Source organism: Neltuma alba, unplaced genomic scaffold (assembly GCF_004799145.2).
Source record: "Neltuma alba isolate B1F8T4 unplaced genomic scaffold, ASM479914v2 tig00011119_pilon, whole genome shotgun sequence".
Lineage (NCBI taxonomy): Eukaryota > Viridiplantae > Streptophyta > Magnoliopsida > Fabales > Fabaceae > Neltuma > Neltuma alba.
The window spans coordinates 96,534-116,125 of record NW_021635856.1 but is presented as its reverse complement, the minus strand read 5'-3'; the positions used below and the strand labels follow the sequence as shown (position 1 = coordinate 116,125).

Below are 19,592 nucleotides of genomic sequence, written 5' to 3'. Positions count from 1 at the left end.
GCCGGTACTAACTTTTCCCTGTGATTCACTAGAAGCAGGACTTTCGGTTGGTACTCTTTTTAAAAAAATAATTTATTGCACCTGTGCTTCTAAATTTTCGCGTATTCTTTTTAATAGTCTCCATTCTCAATTTAAAAGAGCAAAATAGGGGGAAAACTTTATGTTTTCAATGTTTTTTATGTTACATGGAAATTAAATCACATTCCACTTACCTACGAGAACGTTACGAATGTATATTAATTAAGAAGATAAAAGCATAAAAATTTCTATGAGACATAGTTGTTTGTACTTTACGCTCATTTTTATTTCTTTTATTTAATGTATCTTTAACCACATGGGACCTTACAAAAAATTAAAAAACAGTGACACTATAGACCTATAGTGCTTCTTTTCTATCTGTTTGCCATTACTAATATCGCGCGTTTATAATCTCAGGCCCATTAAAGGGGCCTTTGATGAATGATTAATGTGGTTACGTGAAGCCACTAATCTGCGTGATTGTGAGCCTCATCCGGCCCAATCTGTATAGCATGTACTTCTCCGGTCCTTATTATAAGACTCAATTTGACTTTTTATTTGGTCCTAATTATAAGACCCAATCCATTTTTTCTCTTATATTTATACATTTTTTTCCAAGATAATCCTCCTAATAATGATAGTTTAGCCATATACTTAATTAGCAAGGATATTTTAGGAATAACAACACTTATTTATTATAATAACCACCTTAACTTACTTTAATCTCCTCAAATAAGTCAATTGGGCCTTATAATTAGGACCGGAGGAGTAATAATTAGTTTGTCTCCCTGTTGTGGCCTGGGGTTTTCCCTTCTATGTGATGGACTTTTTTTTTTTGGGTACATGTGATGGACTTTTAATCTTCCTATGTGAAAAAAATGGACCTTTTAATCTTCTGAAACTTTTTGGGCTACATGAGCTCGTATGCTTGAGGCCCAATCTAGTTTGCATATTTTTACTCCTCAGCCCAACATTGATATTACTTAGAGAGCCATTTAAGTACCATACTCTTGGCTTGGATTGAGTCGGAACACCTGTCCAAAATTTTACTATAAAAATAAATAAATTGCCTTTACTAACGGGTTGAGTCTCGAGAAAATAATTAATCTTTCGCAACATAACAAAAGGTTGAAATCTTTGCAAAAATAGTTTTTAGCATAATAAAAATTGCCTTTATATAAAAAGCAGCATGCTCTTTTAACATTTTCAGCTAATAGAGATATTAGGGATTAAAAAACAAAACATTCGAAGCCTGCGTTTTAGTGGCCGGATGGTTAGAAAGTGGGTAATAAGACACTCTCACGCTCTAGGTCGTGGATTCGAAACGCAACGCCTGTTGCGGGTAAATTTTGGTATTAGTCGGTTACCCAAAAGGTGTTAGATACCAGGGCTTTAAGCCAAAAAAAAAAAAAAAAGACCTTTGGTTGCGTAGCTGAGACTTTGTAGAGGGAATTTTCTTGCATACATTGATTAAACACATTATTTTCTTTCTTTAATAAAAAGTATGCCTTTTCAAAATTTAATGATTTTTTTTATCAAATTGAAATTAAGTTCTTTCAGCTCAAAAAGGAAAGAAAAACCAAAAAGTGAATGAAATCCCCCACTTTTTTTTTTAAAAAAAATTGAAATTAAGTTGACATTAATAATAATTGCGTAAACAAGAATAGGACGCGTGAACTGAAGAAGCCCCTTGTTTCTTCAATATTACTCGAAGCTGAATTGCTTGCCGAAACCAACCTCCTCGGAACATAACTAACGATCACGTCCGTTGGATTGCGTGAAGTTGTAATTCAGTTCCTGAATCCTTTGATGTCCACCATTCCTCAAAAGAAACGGTTTTATTTCTCGCGCGAGTCTTCCTTCATAATCAAATATCACTGCGTTTTTCAACTCCCTGTTCCAGCTCTCTGAATCTAAGGGACGTCGTACCCTTTCCTCCGCTTCTTCATGGAGGCTTCATTCCTCGATCTCTAAGGAAGCACCCCAAAACCCTTTCAGATCCCAATCGACTTTTATCTGAGATGGCTTCCTGGCTCAAGGCCGCTGAAGGTATCGATCTATCTCACTGCTTCTGTAATCTGCATTCTGAATTTCCCCTAATTTGACACTTTCTATTATTATTGTGTCATTGCTTTAACTGGCAAACCCTTTGGCGTCCCGTAGGGTTCGAGATTGATCTGGTTTCTTTTACAAATTTTGTGAGTTATGGTTAAGTGATTTTTCGGCTTACTGCCTTTACATGCTCTGATTCGATGGTTAAAGCATTTAGTCAAATTCTACTGGATTGTTTTGGATGTTGAACATTGGCTTGAACTATAATCATAAAAGCTTCATAAAGCAGCTCCTTGCTGATTTGTGGGTGTTTTTAGCTGGACAAAGATGTATGCTTCCGAGGAGAATGCAAATTACCTTTACATTTTGCCCAAACTTATGAATGCTGTTAAAGCTGCCCAACAGAAAGGGAATAGCTCCCCCGGATCAATTGCATTGCCAGTAAATTTTCTACAACTTCGCGTGGAGCATAATTTCACTTTAAATACTTCTTTACATGGTCACTTCTTTTTTTTTTTTTTAAATCACGCAGGAGAAATTTGTACCAAGTCTAATTGATCTTTTGCCTCCTTTGTATAGTTTTTGGTTCTATCACCTACTGCAGTATTAAATGGAAAGTTTCTCTTTTCCGGCCCCCACATTTGGGTCTGTGCATGCATGCAGCTCATATTGAAATAAATTCTTACTTACGACACTCTTTTTCTATTTATGCGAACAGATTTATTTGAAGTTGTAGATCGAAGGGCCAAACTAGTTGTCAGTGAATTAGCAGATGAGCAGTCTGATTCTAAGTCGCCGGGTGTAGGTATATAACAATCATTATGCACTGATGTTTGAATAGTGACTGCTTGACCTGAACTTAATCCTGGGTTTAATGCTACAATTTTGTATTGTTCATTTACTAGGAAGATTAAATCTGACACATCTGACGCTTATAAATTTATTATAAGCTAATTTTTATTGCTAGAATGGCAATTTTGCTGTCACCTTGACTCACCATGATTAAAATTTACTGGATTGATGTGCTAAGATGCGTATCCAAGTGTAACTGTTATCTGCAAGAGAAAATAACAATACAAAGCTCAGTTTTCTAGAATGACTCCATATTTTACAATTCCAGATGCACAAGTGCTAACATTTTTTTGAACCTTTCTGACAATTAGCTTCTAGCGGGCAAGGATCTCAAGGCAATAGGTCAAAATCAAAATCTAAGGTTTGCCTTCGAAGTTTATCCTTAAGTAGTGTTCTTATAATATGAACCTTGATCATATCTTCTTGAACTATTTTTGCAGGCTCAAAAGGGACAAGCTGTTCCTTCTCCTGTAAGTAGTGACACTGCAAAGGAGTCAGGTGGCATACAAGAAGCCCCAGTAAATGTAACTTCTCCAAGTAATAAGTTCGATTCAACAAAGGTTCAAAAGGGACAATCTATCTCGTCTCCTATAATAAATGATATTACAAAAGAGCAAGTTGGCACACCAGCAGAACCATTAGAGGTTACTACTCTGAGTGATAACGTTGATCTTAATCTTGTAGCTGAGAATGATGGGAGTGCTTCTATGTCTACAAGCCAAGCTGATAAGGAGCAGCAACCTACTGAAGCAATGCCACCCTTGTCAGGCATTCCATCACCAGAAGAGATAACTAATGATGTGAATAAGCCTGAAATGGACAATGTGGAGGTCTTAGTAAATGATAATAATGCTGAACCTTCCACTATTCCTTCACCAATTTCTACAGACGGCCAGCTTTCCAAAGAGAATGCTTCAGATATCCATGATGGGCCCTCCTCTCCATCTAACAAAGGAATTGAAGGCCCCAGTGAAAATCAATCCACTGATACTGGCCTAACTAGGGAACCTGGAAATTTGGATGCTAATTTCAAAAAGGCTCAAGAGAGATCTGAATCTCTGACCTCTGACACTGCTTCTAATGGTGATGTTGTTCGTAAAGATGCTGGTTTAAAAGTTGAATCTATTGATGATGGAAAGAGCCAAGACGATCATAAAACTGATAATTCAAAGAAAGTACAAGATCAACTTGATGAGGTGTCATATTTATTATAAGAGAGAAGCTTATAAATTATTAATTGGAATGCATGTCTTCTATTGAATTTCTTCTGACTAGTTTTTAAGTTGGTCTCATAGGCTCAAGGACTGCTTAAAACAGCTAAATCTACTGGCCAATCTAAAGAGGCAAGATTAGCTCGGGTAAGAATGATGTCAACTAACATGTCTGTCATCCAACGCCTTCCTAAGTGGGAGAGGCATGATTACAGAGGCATATCTTGCAGATTGATCATGGGATCTTAGCCATAATTTTCTTCTTAAGATGTTTAGTTTATTTTCTTATTGTTCTTCAGGTTTGTGCTGGACTATCATCACGACTTCAAGAATACAAAGCAGAAAATGCGCAGCTGGAGGAACTTCTTAGTGCAGAGGTGAAGCTACATTACTATTTGTTGTTTAAAGGACTAGTGTTATCATGCTTCTCCATTAGAGAATATCTAATGGTTTTAATACTAAATTAATGCTTACAGAGAGAGTTGAGTAAATCTTGTGAGGCTCGAATAAAAGAGCTGCAGAAAGATTTGTCTGAATGCAAAAGGGAAGTATCAAGAGTAGAATCAAATATGTCTGAGGCCTTGGCAGCAAAGAATGCTGAAATCGAGACTCTTGTCGGTTCTATGGATGCTGTCAAAAGACAGGCTGCATTATCAGAGGGAAATCTTGCTTCTCTGCAGGTTCTTCATAGTTATATTGAAGTGTATTTTGCTTATCTTTTTTCTGCGGCTACTGTCTCAACCTGATCTATATGTCCTGCATTATTTACTTTAGTCCCTGCAAAAGTTTTCTCCTTCTTCTTCATTGAACATATTGGGTCACTCAAGCATTGGCATCTGTGAGTTTGGCTGAGAATTTCATGTGGTCATTGTATTCCTTGAAGTTTAGATGGGCTCCTTTTCCATTTTATCAGTTCTATTTGGCTAACCACCATTTTTTTATATACAAAAGAGTTTTAGCCATTTAATTTACATTACCTACTGTGTAGTTTTCAAAAGATATACCTTGCTAGAAATGCAAAATAAAATAGCTGGTTTGCATACAGAAGAGATTGCCCAATAGTGCCTACCGGAGCATGAGATGACGTGCTGTATTTATCATAGGATAATGGCAGAGCTGCGTTTATAAAATTGCTCTTTCTGTGTCAGTGTAGTCTTTTTTCAAATATATCATTTAACTGCTACCTGCGAGTCTTTTTGTGGTAAACAAAAATAATCAGCTAATATACTACAGTGACCGAGTAGCATGTTGACTTGCCTATATCATATTTTCTCCATGATTTTGGTCTTCCATTTATTCTGTGCTTAATCACATTTAATCAGGCAAGCATGGAGTCTATGATGAGAAGTCGAGAACTTACGGAGACAAGAATGATGCAGGTAAGTAAAATATTTGCTACATGTAAGATTACCTTAATTATTCTGACGTTTATGATTTTTTAAAATGAACTTTTGTGTTATGAAATTTTTATTCTCATAGGCTTTAAGAGAGGAGCTAGCATCTGCTGAACGAAGAGCAGAAGAGGAGCGTGCTGCTCATAATGCTACCAAAATGGTCGGTAGATAGAGTACTTAATTCTTGTTGCACTTTATCTTGTACCTTTCTTATTTTGTGATTGATGGGACAGTCTGCCATGGAGAGAGAAGTAGAATTGGAGCACAGAGCTGTTGAGGCGTCTACAGCCCTTGCAAGGATACAGGTAACTTGACTACTTATCGTGCTATGCAGGTTCTATTAAAGTAAATGTATTTATCCTTCTGTTAATAAGCTGGGTATATTTATGTTCCCCCTGATAAGCTCTGGGAATTATAGAACCAATTCTGACATCAAGGCTTACCATATGCATTGATTAATTGATTGCTTCTCATTTCAGAGAATAGCGGATGAGAGAACAGCGAAGGCCACAGAACTGGAGCAGAAGGTGGCACTTCTTGAGGTACATAGGGAACAGTTAGTTAGTGATTTTTTTTTTTAAATAAAGGAAAGGCTAAGGCTGATTGTTAATTCTGAAATAAAGATCTAGTAAATCAATTTTTGAGTCTTCTGTTACTAGGTTGAGTGTGCATCTTTAAATCAAGAACTACAAGATATGGAAGCACGTGTTCGCCGTGAACAAAAAAAGTCACCAGAAGAAACAAATCAAGTAATTCAGGTATTACTTAGGCATCTCTTCATCAATTAATTTTTCTTGCTGTAGGTTTCTGTACACTGTAGTCTTCTAATGAACTAATTATTATAATAGACATGTTTAAAGAGCTGACACCCTATATACTTTGTGGCCTAACCTTTATACAAACAACACGTAGTATGATATAATTATGCATGGACCCCATATTAAAGGGTGATTACATTATACTTGTGCAAATTTCCAAGCATTAGATATATTTTTCCGGCCAGCAAAAAAGCAAAAAAGCATGTATTTGCCCATGTTAGTACTTCAGTAATTATACTTTATGCTGCTACTTTGGCATGCATACTCAATGGATATTGTGTATCATATGGAAGGAAGTGTAGACTGGGAGCCTGAAATCATCAACTACTTGCAACTATCCTGCTGTATAAAATTTAAATGTAAATTTCATACATTTAGATTCAGGTAATAATGACTTTAATACATTCAGATTCAGGCATGGCAAGAAGAAGTGGAGCGTGCACGCCAGAGCCAGAGAGATGCTGAAAACAAGCTTTCTTCTTTGGAGGCAAATAACTTCTAATTCTGTGCAATTATTTTTATGAGATAATAATTTTCCATCTTTAGTTTCAAAATTTGCTTACTAATATTCATTATTTCTGACTTCAGGCTGAGTTGCAAAAAATGAGAGTTGAAATGGCTGCCATGAAGAGGGATGCTGAGCATTACTCTCGCCAGGTAGTTGCCTTTGATATTTCTTAGTTTATTTACAAGTTAACTCTTCTTGTCGAACATGTGTAAGTACACAAAGCAAGGGCCCTGGCTTTTTGAAATTTCATAGCTTCCCACGTTAAATTTTGTTTATTCAGTTCATGAGCAAGGCTGTCAAATTGTAAATTGAAAAGCTTTTATTTGAATCGTGAATCATAAATCTGTTGGATAGTAAAATTCCTAATAGCTGTGTTATATTCTTAGACATCTGTTTTTGTCACTTATGGATCTTTCTCAAGGTTAAATTAATATACTTTTGTCCTAGATTTAAGAATAAAAGTCCATACTACCTCATATACTTCTGTGTGTGAACAAATGGCATCAAATGGAGTTGGTTTTTTGAGGTTATTTTAAAAGTACGTTCCTCTTTTAACCTTGGATCTGTTTGACCCGTTAAAGGTTCTGGCGGGAGTTGTGTAGCCTATAATGTTTTTGTTAATTCAAATTTTTGAACGTTCTCCATTAAATTTTTCAAGTAAAAACAAAAAAAATTTATGAAAACAAACTGTGACCTTGAACCTTCCAAAATAGCCTGGTTCATTTGTGGACGCTGGAATTCTCCATGATGTCTATTTTCTTAGATTGCATGAAGAGAGACACAGAACCATGTTTCTAAAATCAGCAGGACTCAGACTTGATTGCACAGCTGCATTAGTGGTGGACTCAAATGTCAAAGTAAAGAACATCATATTCTTTTGATTTCATCAATTAAGAGCTATTATTATTATTTTTCGTTACATGAAAAAATACTTTCAAACTTACTTCTCAACATGGTATTATACTATGTTAATTTTGGCTGAAGTATACTAATCATTTAAATGGTTTTTACTTGAAGATATAATGGACTTGACATTTGAAAATTTAATGGTTGATAATTGGATAGTCAGGATTAATTGACGTAGCAGACATAAATCCACTTGATTGATTGTGAAAAGGTTCCTTTGAGTTTTCTGTAAGTAGGCAATCACATGCATCCAGGTATTTCCATTATCATGCTAAATATGTTATATCAAGTGGATGTTACGATGGCTGTAAAATTTCTAATAGAGGTGTAGCTGTCTATAAGACTGTAAGTCCATAACCACCATTGGAGGAGTAGTAAACTAGTAATTAATAATTTCACTTCAAATGTGATCTTGCTTTTCATTTATAGTTTTCGACACATATTCAAGTTGGAACTAAATATGCCTCTCTAAGATGTTTTAATGTCATGATGAAGTTTGGAACGCTGGTTGTGCTGATTGTAGTTATATTACATTCTCAGGAGCATATGGAGCTCGAGAAACGCTATCGTGAACTAACTGATCTTTTGGTAATTCATTGCTCAATTTCATTTGTTGCTTGTGATGTTCGATTTTTTTGTGTGTCATAGAAATGCTTCTTGTTTTGCATACCCAGTACTATAAGCAAACACAGTTAGAAACCATGGCCAGTGAAAAAGCTGCCACAGAATTTCAGCTAGAGAAGGAAATAAAGCGTCTTCAAGAAGCACAGGTATGTGTTTAGGTGCTTTTGGCTGCATGATCAGTGTTTTGGTCCACACAAGTTGAAGTCATTGTCATTTCGACAGGTAGAGGCTGAAAGAAGTCGGGTTTCCCGACGAGCATCTTCATCTTGGGAGGAAGAAACTGAAATAAAATCTCTTGAGTATGTTTCCTCTTTAGTTTATATTAGCATGTTTCTTGTTTTCTGTAAGATATTTTATGAAGGAAATTACTGAGAACTCTACCTTAAATGATTTTGTGCGTGCTGATTGGGATATGCATGTTCCTACCAGCCTCCATTGCCGAACTTAGGTCCTCCTTATTTGTAAAGGAACGAGAAACTATAATGCTTTAATCTGTTTAATTAATCACTTGTTTGCATCTAAATATGAAATCTAGTCCGTTTCTGGGATTCCAGTTTGTTTTTTATTGTGCATGCTAAGGTAATAAATGCATTTTCTTCATTGCAATTCAAAATTAATTCACTCTTTTGATTGGTTATGCTTGCTGGAGTGAATTTCCAATTGGGGAATCAGGAAAGTGATTTTATAGAATTAATTAATATCGCAGGCCTCTTCCCTTATATCATCGTCATTTGATTGGTGCAAGTGCTCAGGTATAACAACGAACATATTTCAAGTCATTTGCATTCTCCTTTCAGCACTAATTTTGGCTTCATATTTGACATGCTTGATACAGTTACAAAAGGCAGTGAAACTGCTAGATTCAGGGGCTGTTAGGGCCACGAGATTTCTTTGGCGGTATCCTACAGCTCGAGTTTTTCTGTTTTTCTATCTGGTGAGATCAGTTCAAAATGTGTTTAAAAGGCTCAATGGTTGAAATAGGATAAAACAAAAAGATTTGAGCTCTTTGCTAACCTGAAAAAATTGTCCGCAGGTGTTTGTACACCTCTTTTTGATGTATCTGATGCATCGCCTTCAGGTAACAATGTTCAGCTGAATGCAATATTTATAGAACATGGTTTATGACAATAACTAATACAAGCAACCATGATAATCCTTTTAGATTGTTAAATTATGTTGACTTTGCATTTAATTATCTATTCAGGAACAAGCTGATGAATTGGCTACCAGAGAAGTAGCAGCATCCATGGGACTTGCTAACCCTACTTTACCATGAGTATCCGGATACTCCAGGGCGCATATGAGTTTTAATCTATTTCCGGCTTTATGTTTTGAAGCATATAGCCAATTTAGCTGCTGTGTGGTCGCTCAATTATTGTGCAGCAAATTACCAAGTATGCCACCCAAAAATGGAAAGTAAGCCCGCTGTCATGATTCATCTTTAGCTAGGCTTTTTGAGAAACTACTGTGTCTGGATGTTGGGGTTTGGAAAACACAGTTAGGGGAAGCTGAGCTATTCCAATTGGTGGCTGCATCTCTCATTTAGTATGCCCAGCGGGAATAACTGGATTTGTAATTGCATGTTTTTTCGGTCCCTCTTTCCTCTTTTTGTGTTGGTGCGCAGAAATAACACGAGTGGAAGAAAGTTGCTGTAGATACACAATTACATTTCTTAGGGCCATTGCCGATACTGACACTAAACTTGGATATAGCAGATTTTTTTGTCCTAGGAAGTCTGGTTGCCGTGATTACTATTTCTTCAACCGAAATGTGAATATTTAATATTGGAAATTTACCGAATTTTGGGTTCCTTATTTTAGTAGCCATGTTATATCGTGAATATCTCAGCTTCAAGAGTTCGAGCTAATAGGCTCAGCAACTAAACTCAAGCCGTGTCTATCTTGGACGGAAGGTCCGCGGGTTTTGATGTTGAATAATCTCGTATATCTATCTAGGCCCAAATGAAGGGTAAGAAAAGGAGGTAGGGAAGAGAGAGAAGGGAAAGGGGGGGGGGTTAGAGAAAGAAGGAAGGAATAGTCTCAATCTCTGTCTTGTCTTGCACTCCGTCTCTCTACTCCCTTGTGGGATAACTGATGCACAAGGCATATCCCCACGGGGTGCCCAAGAAGGCCTAGATGATAGGATTTATGATGGGATTTTCATGTTCTAGCAAACCAAAGGAGCGGATTCACCACCTCTCAGAATTTGTGCTTCGCGTGAGGTAGTATGGGTTTTGAGATTCAATGTGAAGATGACATTAAAGTTTTATATTCCGCCCCTTCAAGCTTATCGGCTCTTATTTGTGAATAACAACAACAATAAAACTCCCGCTCTATACCGTTAATATTCTGTATGACTGGTGACTTGTATGTATGATGAAATCGATAATCACAAAGCTAAACTATATGTTATAGAAGTTTTATATTTGATAGACTTTCTTACTCTGATACTTCAATTTACCCTTACCGTTCTCCGGTACCTTATCCTTGTCCTCTTACGTTTGAAAAAACGATTTGGCCCAAAAAATCATTGAATAATAGTTAAGAATCAATGTAATAAAGATCACGTTGGCCAAAAAAAAGAGTAACAAGGATTACATGGACTAAAAAGGTCTTATTTCGCGTGCATTCCCCAACTATTCGTTTCATTGTGCTGCTAATTGTGGCCATTCTCCCTATCCTCCATTCTCCCTAGCCAAACATCGTCGGAGTTGGATAATTCTGTGAGGACCTCTGAGTTTCCTAAGCTATTTATTCGAATAATATTTTTTTTTGAAAGTGTTAAAATTATTGCAACATAACTTTTTGACTAATCGACATTGACGTCGACTGATAATTTCAAATTGACGGGAGCATTTTTTTACCCCTAAAACACTCATGGAAGAGTATGAATGATTAAATATTACTTTCAATTCTTAATATAAGAACTGATTAACTAATTTTAATAGATTAAAAAAATAATTAAATTAATTATTTGTAATAAATATGTATTGTCTTTCTTAAAATATCTTTATTAATCATGTGTATTAGTTAAAATTACTATTTAATAAAACATTTAATATGTATAACTGTCATCAGAGTTACTTTTAAAAAAAGTAGATAAATATATTAAACTATTTTTTATATTCGGAGGTACGCTTCGAAATAATTGCATTCAGAAATCAAATCAACAGAATATTCAACCTTCAAAAGTGGCTGCTTGCTAATGCTATCCCCCAGGTACGAGCTGTCATGTTTCTAACTCTTCTATGCAAAGTCGTCCTCATCCTCCATTTTTCTTTTTTCCTTTTGTTTTATTTCGCATTAATTAACCCTACGCCGACAGTGGGGATTATGCATGTCCCACCAATCATGTCTTTGCATCTATCCATTATTTGCTGAGCTGGATAATGTTATCTCAGCATCGAATAATACAAAATTAATCTAAATTCTCTCAATTAGTACTTCAAATCACATATATGATTGTGACTTTGCACAATAAATATCTCTCCGCACCACCCAGCCCCAATTACTCAGATCACTATTTTCTTCAATTTACATGTTTCTTCCCAAATTACTAACTTCTGTTGCTAATATAAAAACTACTTAACTAATTTAAATATATTAAAAAAATTATTGCAAAGACTATCTTGAAAAAAAATATAAATATCATTATTACAAGAATTATCTTAAAAAAAGAGATAAATATGATAAAATATATTATAGATTTATATTTAGGGCCAAAATAAAAGTCAAATAAATTTTTATATTAAAAATTACTTTGGTATTTGGTATCACCTTAACAGTGAATAATAATAATTTCCTTCATATACTTACTTAAAATTAGATTATGAGAGTGGATTAACAGTCTGTTAAAAGTGGAAAGAATTCAATGCATTTTAATTTATTTGTGGTGTAATTTACTTTTTTAATTATCACTTGTTTGAGCATATGCTTAATGGAAATGTAAATTGTAATGTATATCCTTTACTGCTCTCCAAGATATTCCCTAAGGGCCTGTTTGGTTTGAGGGGAGGGGAGGGGAGGGGAGGTTTAGGGTTTGTTTGGTTGGAGGGGAGGGGAGCCCTCCCCTCATTTGGTTAAAAATTTTAAAAGGAAGGAGAACTAAAATGTCCCCTCCCCTCCCTTCCCTCCTCTCATTTTGGCTCCCCTCTGAATTGGGGGTTTTTGGAGGGGAGCCAAAATTTTGGATTATTATGCCCTTATAGTTTTTTTAATATTCCACTTCTACCTATAAAATATATTATTATAATATTTATTTCAAATAAAAAATATATTATCCTAAGTAAAAAAAATAAAAAATATATACATTATTATAATTAAAATATATTATAAAAATTATTTAAAAATAAAAATTTATTTAAATAAAAATTATAATATTATAAAATTAATTGTTTTTTTTATAAATATGTTATTTATTAAATATATTTTAAAGTTGAAAAAAAGATAGCCTAAAGAAAATAAAATTTCATTTTTTTAGAGCATATAAAATTTGTTAATTTGATTATTTTAAATATATTATTATATTAATTAGAATAAAAATTATTGTACCAATTTTTTAATACACATATTAACATGATAAGACTAAATTTTTTTTTAAATTATATGATTTAAATTAAGATGTAAATTAATTTATATAATATATCAATAAAAAACATAAACTAATATGTAAAGGTAAAATGGTAAATTGATTATTACAATCCCTCCCCTCCCCTCTTTGAACCAAACAAGAATCATTAAATACCCTCCCCTCCCCTCCTTTTTAATCAAACCAAACAAGGTGAGGAGGGCCTGTTTGGTTTGAGGGGAGGGGAGGGGAGGTTTCATCCTCACCTTGTTTGGTTTGATTAAAAAGGAGAGGAAGGAGGGTATTTAATGATCCCTTGTTTGGTTCAAGGAGGGAGGGGAGGGATAGTAATAATCAATTTACCATTTTACCCTTACATATTAGTTTATGTTTTTTATTGATATATTATATAAATTAATTTACATCTTAATTTAAATCATATAATTTAATAAAATTCAGTCTTATCATGTTAATATGTGTATTAAAAAATTGGTACAGTAATTTTTTATTCTAATTAATATAATAATATATTTAAAATAATCAAATTAACAAATTTTATATGTTCTAAGAAAAATGAAATTTTATTTTCTTTAGGCTATCTTTTTTCCAGCTTTAAAATATATTTAATAAATAATATATTATAAAAAATTAATTTTATAATATTATAATTTTTTATTTAAATACTTTTTTATTTTTAAATAATTTTTATAATATTTTTAATTATAATAATGTATATATTTTTTTTTTTTTTACTTAGGATAATATATTTTTTATTTGAAATAAATATTATAATAATATATTTTATGGGTAGAAGTGGAATATTAAAAAAACCACAAGGGTATAATGGTCCAAAATTTTGGCTCCCCTCCAAAAACCCCCAATTTGGAGGGGAGCCAAAATGGGAGAGGGGAGGGGACATTTTGGCTCCCCTCCCCTCCAAAATTTTAAACCAAATGAGGGGAGGGGCTCATTTTCCCTCCCCTCTCCTCCCCTCCAACCAAACACACCCTAAAGCTTACTAGTCCTTTGAAGCCTTTGGCGCCAGGCTGCCCGCATGGACCCCAATTAAGACACGTGTGTCCACCAGAGACGACTTTTAATTTCTCTTCTTGGACTTGAAAAGTCCACACCAACTCCTAGTTGTTTCCACTTCTCCCTCTCGCGCCGAACACGGACACAACAAAGCTTCCGTCTTTCCTTTCTCTCTTCCACCTTCCCATCGCGTAATCCTCTATTTTGTTTTATTAATAACCAACTACTTGATTTACCCAGATAAACGGTAATTTTTCAGTATTATTACGCTTTGATCATCAATCACAGAGAAAAAAGTGAAAAACAACCCCATTAAAACTAAAGATGATTACTTTATTATCCATGAGAAACGGATGTGCACTGTGTCTATTTTTTTAGTCACCGGTGCGCTGTGTCTATTTTTTCAGTCGGCCGGGGCACATGGTCCAACCTTTAAACAAATTGAATTGACATGGCCACTTGCTTGGTGGCCTCCCACTGACTTGATGTATAAAAATCATCGCGGTGCATGCAAAGAAAAGCAGAGCTCTTGTGAAGCGGGGACACTGGACTCCAATCAACTCCGGACTTAGTGGTAGCTTTGGTGGTTCGCGGAGGAAAATATCAGAGTGATACCAAAAGGACCATTGCACAGTTGGAAGGAAACAAGAGGAAGGAGTTCGCAGGATGGAGAGCACCCTGAAGGCGATCAGAGATGGAGAGTCGGTGCTGGACCTCAGCCCAAGATCCGTTGTCAGCGGCGGCGTTGAGGATATTTACGGCGAGGATCGCGCCACAGAGGATCAACTCGTCACCCCCTGGACTTACTCAGTTGCCAGGTCAGCTTCTTAAAAATTTGTACTTCCTTTAGCTCACTTCATGGATGCTTGTATACTTGATCGTTCAGTCTTTTCTAACAAATAATTTCACCAAGTTTCTCGGCCAGCATGTTTTGTTTTTGTTGCCAGCATGTTTTCAGTCTTTGTGGTCTGAGTTTGTGTGAGACTTGTGTTGCAGTGGTTACGCTTTGTTGAGGGATCCTCAGTACAACAAGGGGCTTGCTTTCACTGAGAAAGAGAGGGATGCTCACTATTTGCGTGGACTCCTCCCTCCCGTAGTTAGCTCCCAACAACTTCAGGTTTGCATTTCAATGATAAAATTGACACCTTTTTCTCTTACTTGTTAGTGGTATATTTTCATTTTTCTACCCCTTCTTTCTTATTCTCTCTGTTTTATTTTCTTTTGTCCCCAGGAGAAGAAACTGATGAACAACATCCGACAATATCAGGTCCCGTTGCAAAAGTATATGGCAATGATGGACCTTCAGGTATGCATTTTCGATAGCCTCGTTATGATCACGTGACACCGCTTGATATAGCTTTTGGGAAAATCAGACCTTTCCATTTTTATGTCTTGAATGACTATGCCATTTGTTTCGTTTCTCCTTTTTGTGATGCTTGGACTTCCTTGTTGTGCTTCACATATATGTAGCAAAAAGGATGATATGAGAGAGTAACATTGTGTGTTATTCTGGTCTACAGGAGAGGAACGAGAGGCTGTTTTACAAACTTCTCATTGACAATGTTGAGGAATTGCTCCCAGTTGTTTATACTCCAACAGTTGGTGAGGCTTGCCAGAAATACGGAAGCATCTTCAGGCGTCCTCAGGGCCTCTACATTAGTTTGAAAGAGAAGTATATAAATAAATTCCTGTATTCCCCCATGCAATTTTGGACAAGATTTGACTTGATTCAGTGTTACAAAGGTGTTGGCATTTTGCAGAGGGAAGATCCTTGAGGTACTGAAAAACTGGCCTGAGAGGAGTATTCAGGTCATAGTTGTAACTGATGGTGAGCGAATTTTGGGACTTGGAGATCTTGGATGCCAGGTATTTCTGCAAGATACTGATATTCCATGATGTACAGTGATATTAAATCATTCCAGATCGTTCATGGTTGGAATAGATGAACAAGCCTTCACATAATAATGTTGAAAGTATTTCAGGGAATGGGAATTCCTGTTGGTAAATTGGCTCTGTACACAGCACTTGGAGGAGTTCGTCCCTCTGCAGTAAGCATTTTCAGCTTATTGCCTGCTTCTTTTCATTATATCATTATATTTAGATTGTGTAGAGGTCAAGAATCAGAATGTAGAAACATCATGCTGCGACTGTCTTTTGTTTCACTTTTCGTTTATTTTCTTTTCTGTGGCTAGTGCTTACCCATAACAATTGATGTGGGGACCAACAATGAGGAATTGCTGAACAACGAGTTCTACATTGGACTTAGACAAAAGAGGGCAACTGGACAGGTTTTTACATCATATATGTCTAGCTTGAACTTATTTTGACATAATCTTACTATCTGCATCGTTTGACTTGCATTAATTTGAGGCAACTGTGGTGGTTTTTTCTTAGGAATATAGTGATCTTCTGCAAGAATTCATGACTGCTGTGAAGCAAAACTATGGAGAAAAAGTTCTTATACAGGTTATCACTTTCATGCATGCATTATGAGGCTTTTGATTCTATATGCATTAGCCAGCTCTTCGACTGACTATTTAAGAAAATAAATTCTGCAGTTTGAAGATTTTGCAAATCACAATGCTTTTGAGTTGCTGGCAAAATATGGCACAACTCATCTTGTTTTCAATGACGATATTCAGGTACCAACTTGCTTGAAAGCTGACATCTATTCTTGGAAGATTATTATGTTCTAATTAATTATTGTCTTGTTGCATCAGGGCACTGCATCTGTTGTTCTTGCTGGGGTTGTTGCAGCATTGAAGCTCATTGGTGGCTCTCTGGCCGACCATACATTCCTGTTCCTTGGTGCTGGAGAAGTAAAGACTCCTTATTTTTCCTTATTTTATTTATAGCTTAAATATCAATGCTTGTTCCCGCCCTGTTAAACTGAAAGGGAATAAACTAAGTAGTACAAAAGATTAAACCATTTTTCCTATAGAGAATCACGCACACACCTTTCTGTTTGCTTTTATGTATCTACTTAACTTGGTCAACAATTCGTGTGCAAAAATTCACTCATTCTAATGTATTTGACTTGTTTTTATTTCATCTAACTTATTTTCTATCATGATTTCAGGCAGGAACTGGTATTGCAGAGCTAATAGCTCTTGAGATGTCAAAGCAGGTGAAGACCTATTTGTGGCCTATAAAAAGCGAAATTTGTTTTGCAATGGAATTTACCTCATAATCAGTGATTTTCTTACATTAACTTATATTTTTTTGCTCCAGACAAAGAAACCTATAGAAGAGACTCGCAAGAAGATATGGCTTGTAGACTCAAAGGTGGTTGAGAGCTTGATATCATTCCTCGGAAAATTGTTCCTTTTACATTTATTTACTTTCTTGTTTCCTCAAGTTCAGTTTGGTTCCAATTAAGTGTTTTTTGCTTTTTTTATCTCTTTCAGGGTTTGATTGTTAGTTCAAGAAAGAATTCACTTCAACATTTCAAGAAGCCTTGGGCTCATGAACATGAACCTCTTAACAGTCTCTTAGAAGCTGTCAAGGTGCCAAAATTTTTCTGTTTATTTAACAGTTGTTTTTGGAACGGTCTTGACGCTTAAATAGTTTACATATTCAGGTAATCAAGCCTACAGTTTTGATTGGATCATCAGGAGTGGGAAGAACCTTTACGAAGGAAGTGATTGAGGCTGTAGCTTCATTCAATGAAGTAAACACCTCTCTGTCTCTCTCATGTTGTGCCTGAACATTTGCTTTTATTAGTATGTGTTTGTTTATTTGAATATAACTTCTTCAGTAATAACTGTATCTGTGTCATGCTTGGCCTGTAGAAACCTCTTATTTTGGCTCTCTCTAATCCAACGTCACAGTCTGAGTGTACAGCTGAGGAAGCATACCAATGGAGTGGGGTAAGATAGCAGTAGCAGATATATATTTTTGATACTGGTTTGGAGGATTTGATGCAAATTATGTTTGATACTCAATTTTATTGTGATAACATGAGCCATAATTTATGTTTGTTTCCATGAAAAGGGTCGTGCAATTTTTGCCAGTGGGAGTCCTTTTGATCCTGTTGAATACAAGGGCAAAGTCTATGCTTCTGGCCAGGTTTCACAATCTCCTCTAACTTATTTTATGTGATCCTCCTTTAACTGGTTCGAGAACTGGGATTTATATACTTTCTTTTCTCGACAAACCAGGCAAACAATGCTTACATTTTCCCAGGCCTTGGCTTGGGTTTAGTAATCTCAGGGGCAATTCGCGTACATGATGATATGCTTCTAGCAGCCTGTAAGTGGATGATGGCAAATGTAGCATATGATGCATTCTAAGTACATAATATTTTGTTCTGTCTGTCCTCTTTGTGAGCCCACTGCATATATTTTCTTCGTTTCTTCCACTGTAAATGTCTTTCTAAAAAAGAAATCTACAACAATTGCTTGTGGCTGTAAGAACAACAAAGAAATGCTCTATTGAACTTGGTTTCTTTGTCTTGCGCAGCGGAAACCCTGGCTAAACAAGTGACAGAGGATAACTACAAAAATGGATTGATATACCCACCATTCTCTGACATCAGAAAAATCTCAGCTAATATAGCTGCTAATGTTGCTGCCAAGGCGTATGAACTAGGTGTGTGTTTCTCTTTGTCTTGAACTCTTATCAATCCATTTCATGCTTCTCAGGAATGCACGCATTTCCTTGCGTAACTCATAATAATCACTGAACTTCGATTGTAGGGGTGGCTACACGTCTCCCTCGTCCTGAAAATCTTCTGAAGTATGCCGAAAGCTGCATGTATACTCCTGTCTACCGCAACTATCGGTGAATGATTGGCCCAAACATGCTAAGATATCGGCTCAAATAAGGATTTGCGTGTGACATGTAGAATAATGTGCTTTTTATGCAGCACATGCAAGAATGAGTAATTGTATGCTTACCATTATGAAAATCTTATATCGTGCCATGTAATGCCAATGGTAACAAAACTCGCCTTGAAAAGTGCTTGAGGAATCGTGGTGGCCTAAGTTACTTTGCCTTGGCCACTTTGTTTTAGGAAATAGAGCCTCTGGCTCTTGTCCCTGTAATGGCCTACTGGCTTAGTTATGACTAAAACTTACTCCCCCGTGCACGGGGAGATCAAATTGCATGTGGAATTTTTACCTTGAATATGAAATGAAGTTCGTAAAAAATAAAGTGTCAAAGATATGACCTGTCCAGCAATTACTCATCCGGAACTGAATGATAACGAATCAGATCAATGGGCATATCGCATCTAAAAGACGATCATTTATAGAATCAACATGACATTAATATGAATGAACCGCGTTATATTTTCTCAGATTGATATATACTTGCACAAAAGACGTGATCAACTTGGAAGGCTTGAATATTATCTGTACTTTGCATGATGGGCTCGAAACATCAATGTCTTTCAGAGTCTCTAATAATTCTATATCAGTAGAACGCGGCATGAAACAAAATTTTTTATAATGTGGTTATAATTCTAATTCTATCATATAGCATTATAATAATAAATCGAATTAGAATCGCTACGGTGAACTAACGCTTATCAGTTAAGTTTTTCGGGGCTATACGACAACCTATAGATCGACATGCTCAGGGAGCATTCTACACATGCACTTCAAATTTT

General features: G+C 35.7%; 2 protein-coding genes across 2 annotated transcripts; both read left to right on the top strand.

Annotated features, from left to right (window-relative positions):
* The first annotated feature begins 1,712 nt into the window (after positions 1-1,712).
* On the top strand, positions 1,713-10,202 carry LOC114761395 (golgin candidate 1). The gene is made up of 21 exons (XM_028950756.1): positions 1,713-2,067; positions 2,789-2,875; positions 3,234-3,283; positions 3,363-4,118; positions 4,218-4,280; positions 4,433-4,510; positions 4,610-4,813; positions 5,456-5,512; positions 5,613-5,687; positions 5,761-5,832; positions 6,007-6,069; positions 6,187-6,285; positions 6,755-6,832; positions 6,934-7,002; positions 8,300-8,347; positions 8,434-8,529; positions 8,606-8,682; positions 9,090-9,135; positions 9,219-9,317; positions 9,417-9,461; positions 9,588-10,202. The coding sequence occupies exons 1-21, from the start codon at positions 2,040-2,042 to the stop codon at positions 9,657-9,659; spliced, it is 2,262 nt and encodes a 753-aa protein (XP_028806589.1). The 5' UTR covers positions 1,713-2,039; the 3' UTR covers positions 9,660-10,202.
* A 4,178-nt stretch (positions 10,203-14,380) lies between these two features.
* Positions 14,381-19,088, top strand: LOC114761388 (NADP-dependent malic enzyme). The gene is made up of 19 exons (XM_028950743.1): positions 14,381-14,799; positions 14,978-15,098; positions 15,213-15,287; positions 15,502-15,653; positions 15,742-15,847; positions 15,964-16,029; positions 16,174-16,269; positions 16,376-16,447; positions 16,540-16,623; positions 16,702-16,800; positions 17,061-17,108; positions 17,213-17,266; positions 17,389-17,487; positions 17,562-17,651; positions 17,773-17,850; positions 17,975-18,049; positions 18,142-18,232; positions 18,443-18,571; positions 18,679-19,088. Exons 1-19 carry the CDS (start codon positions 14,648-14,650, stop codon positions 18,765-18,767), a joined length of 1,776 nt encoding a protein of 591 aa, XP_028806576.1. The 5' UTR covers positions 14,381-14,647; the 3' UTR covers positions 18,768-19,088.
* The last annotated feature ends 504 nt before the right edge of the window (positions 19,089-19,592 follow it).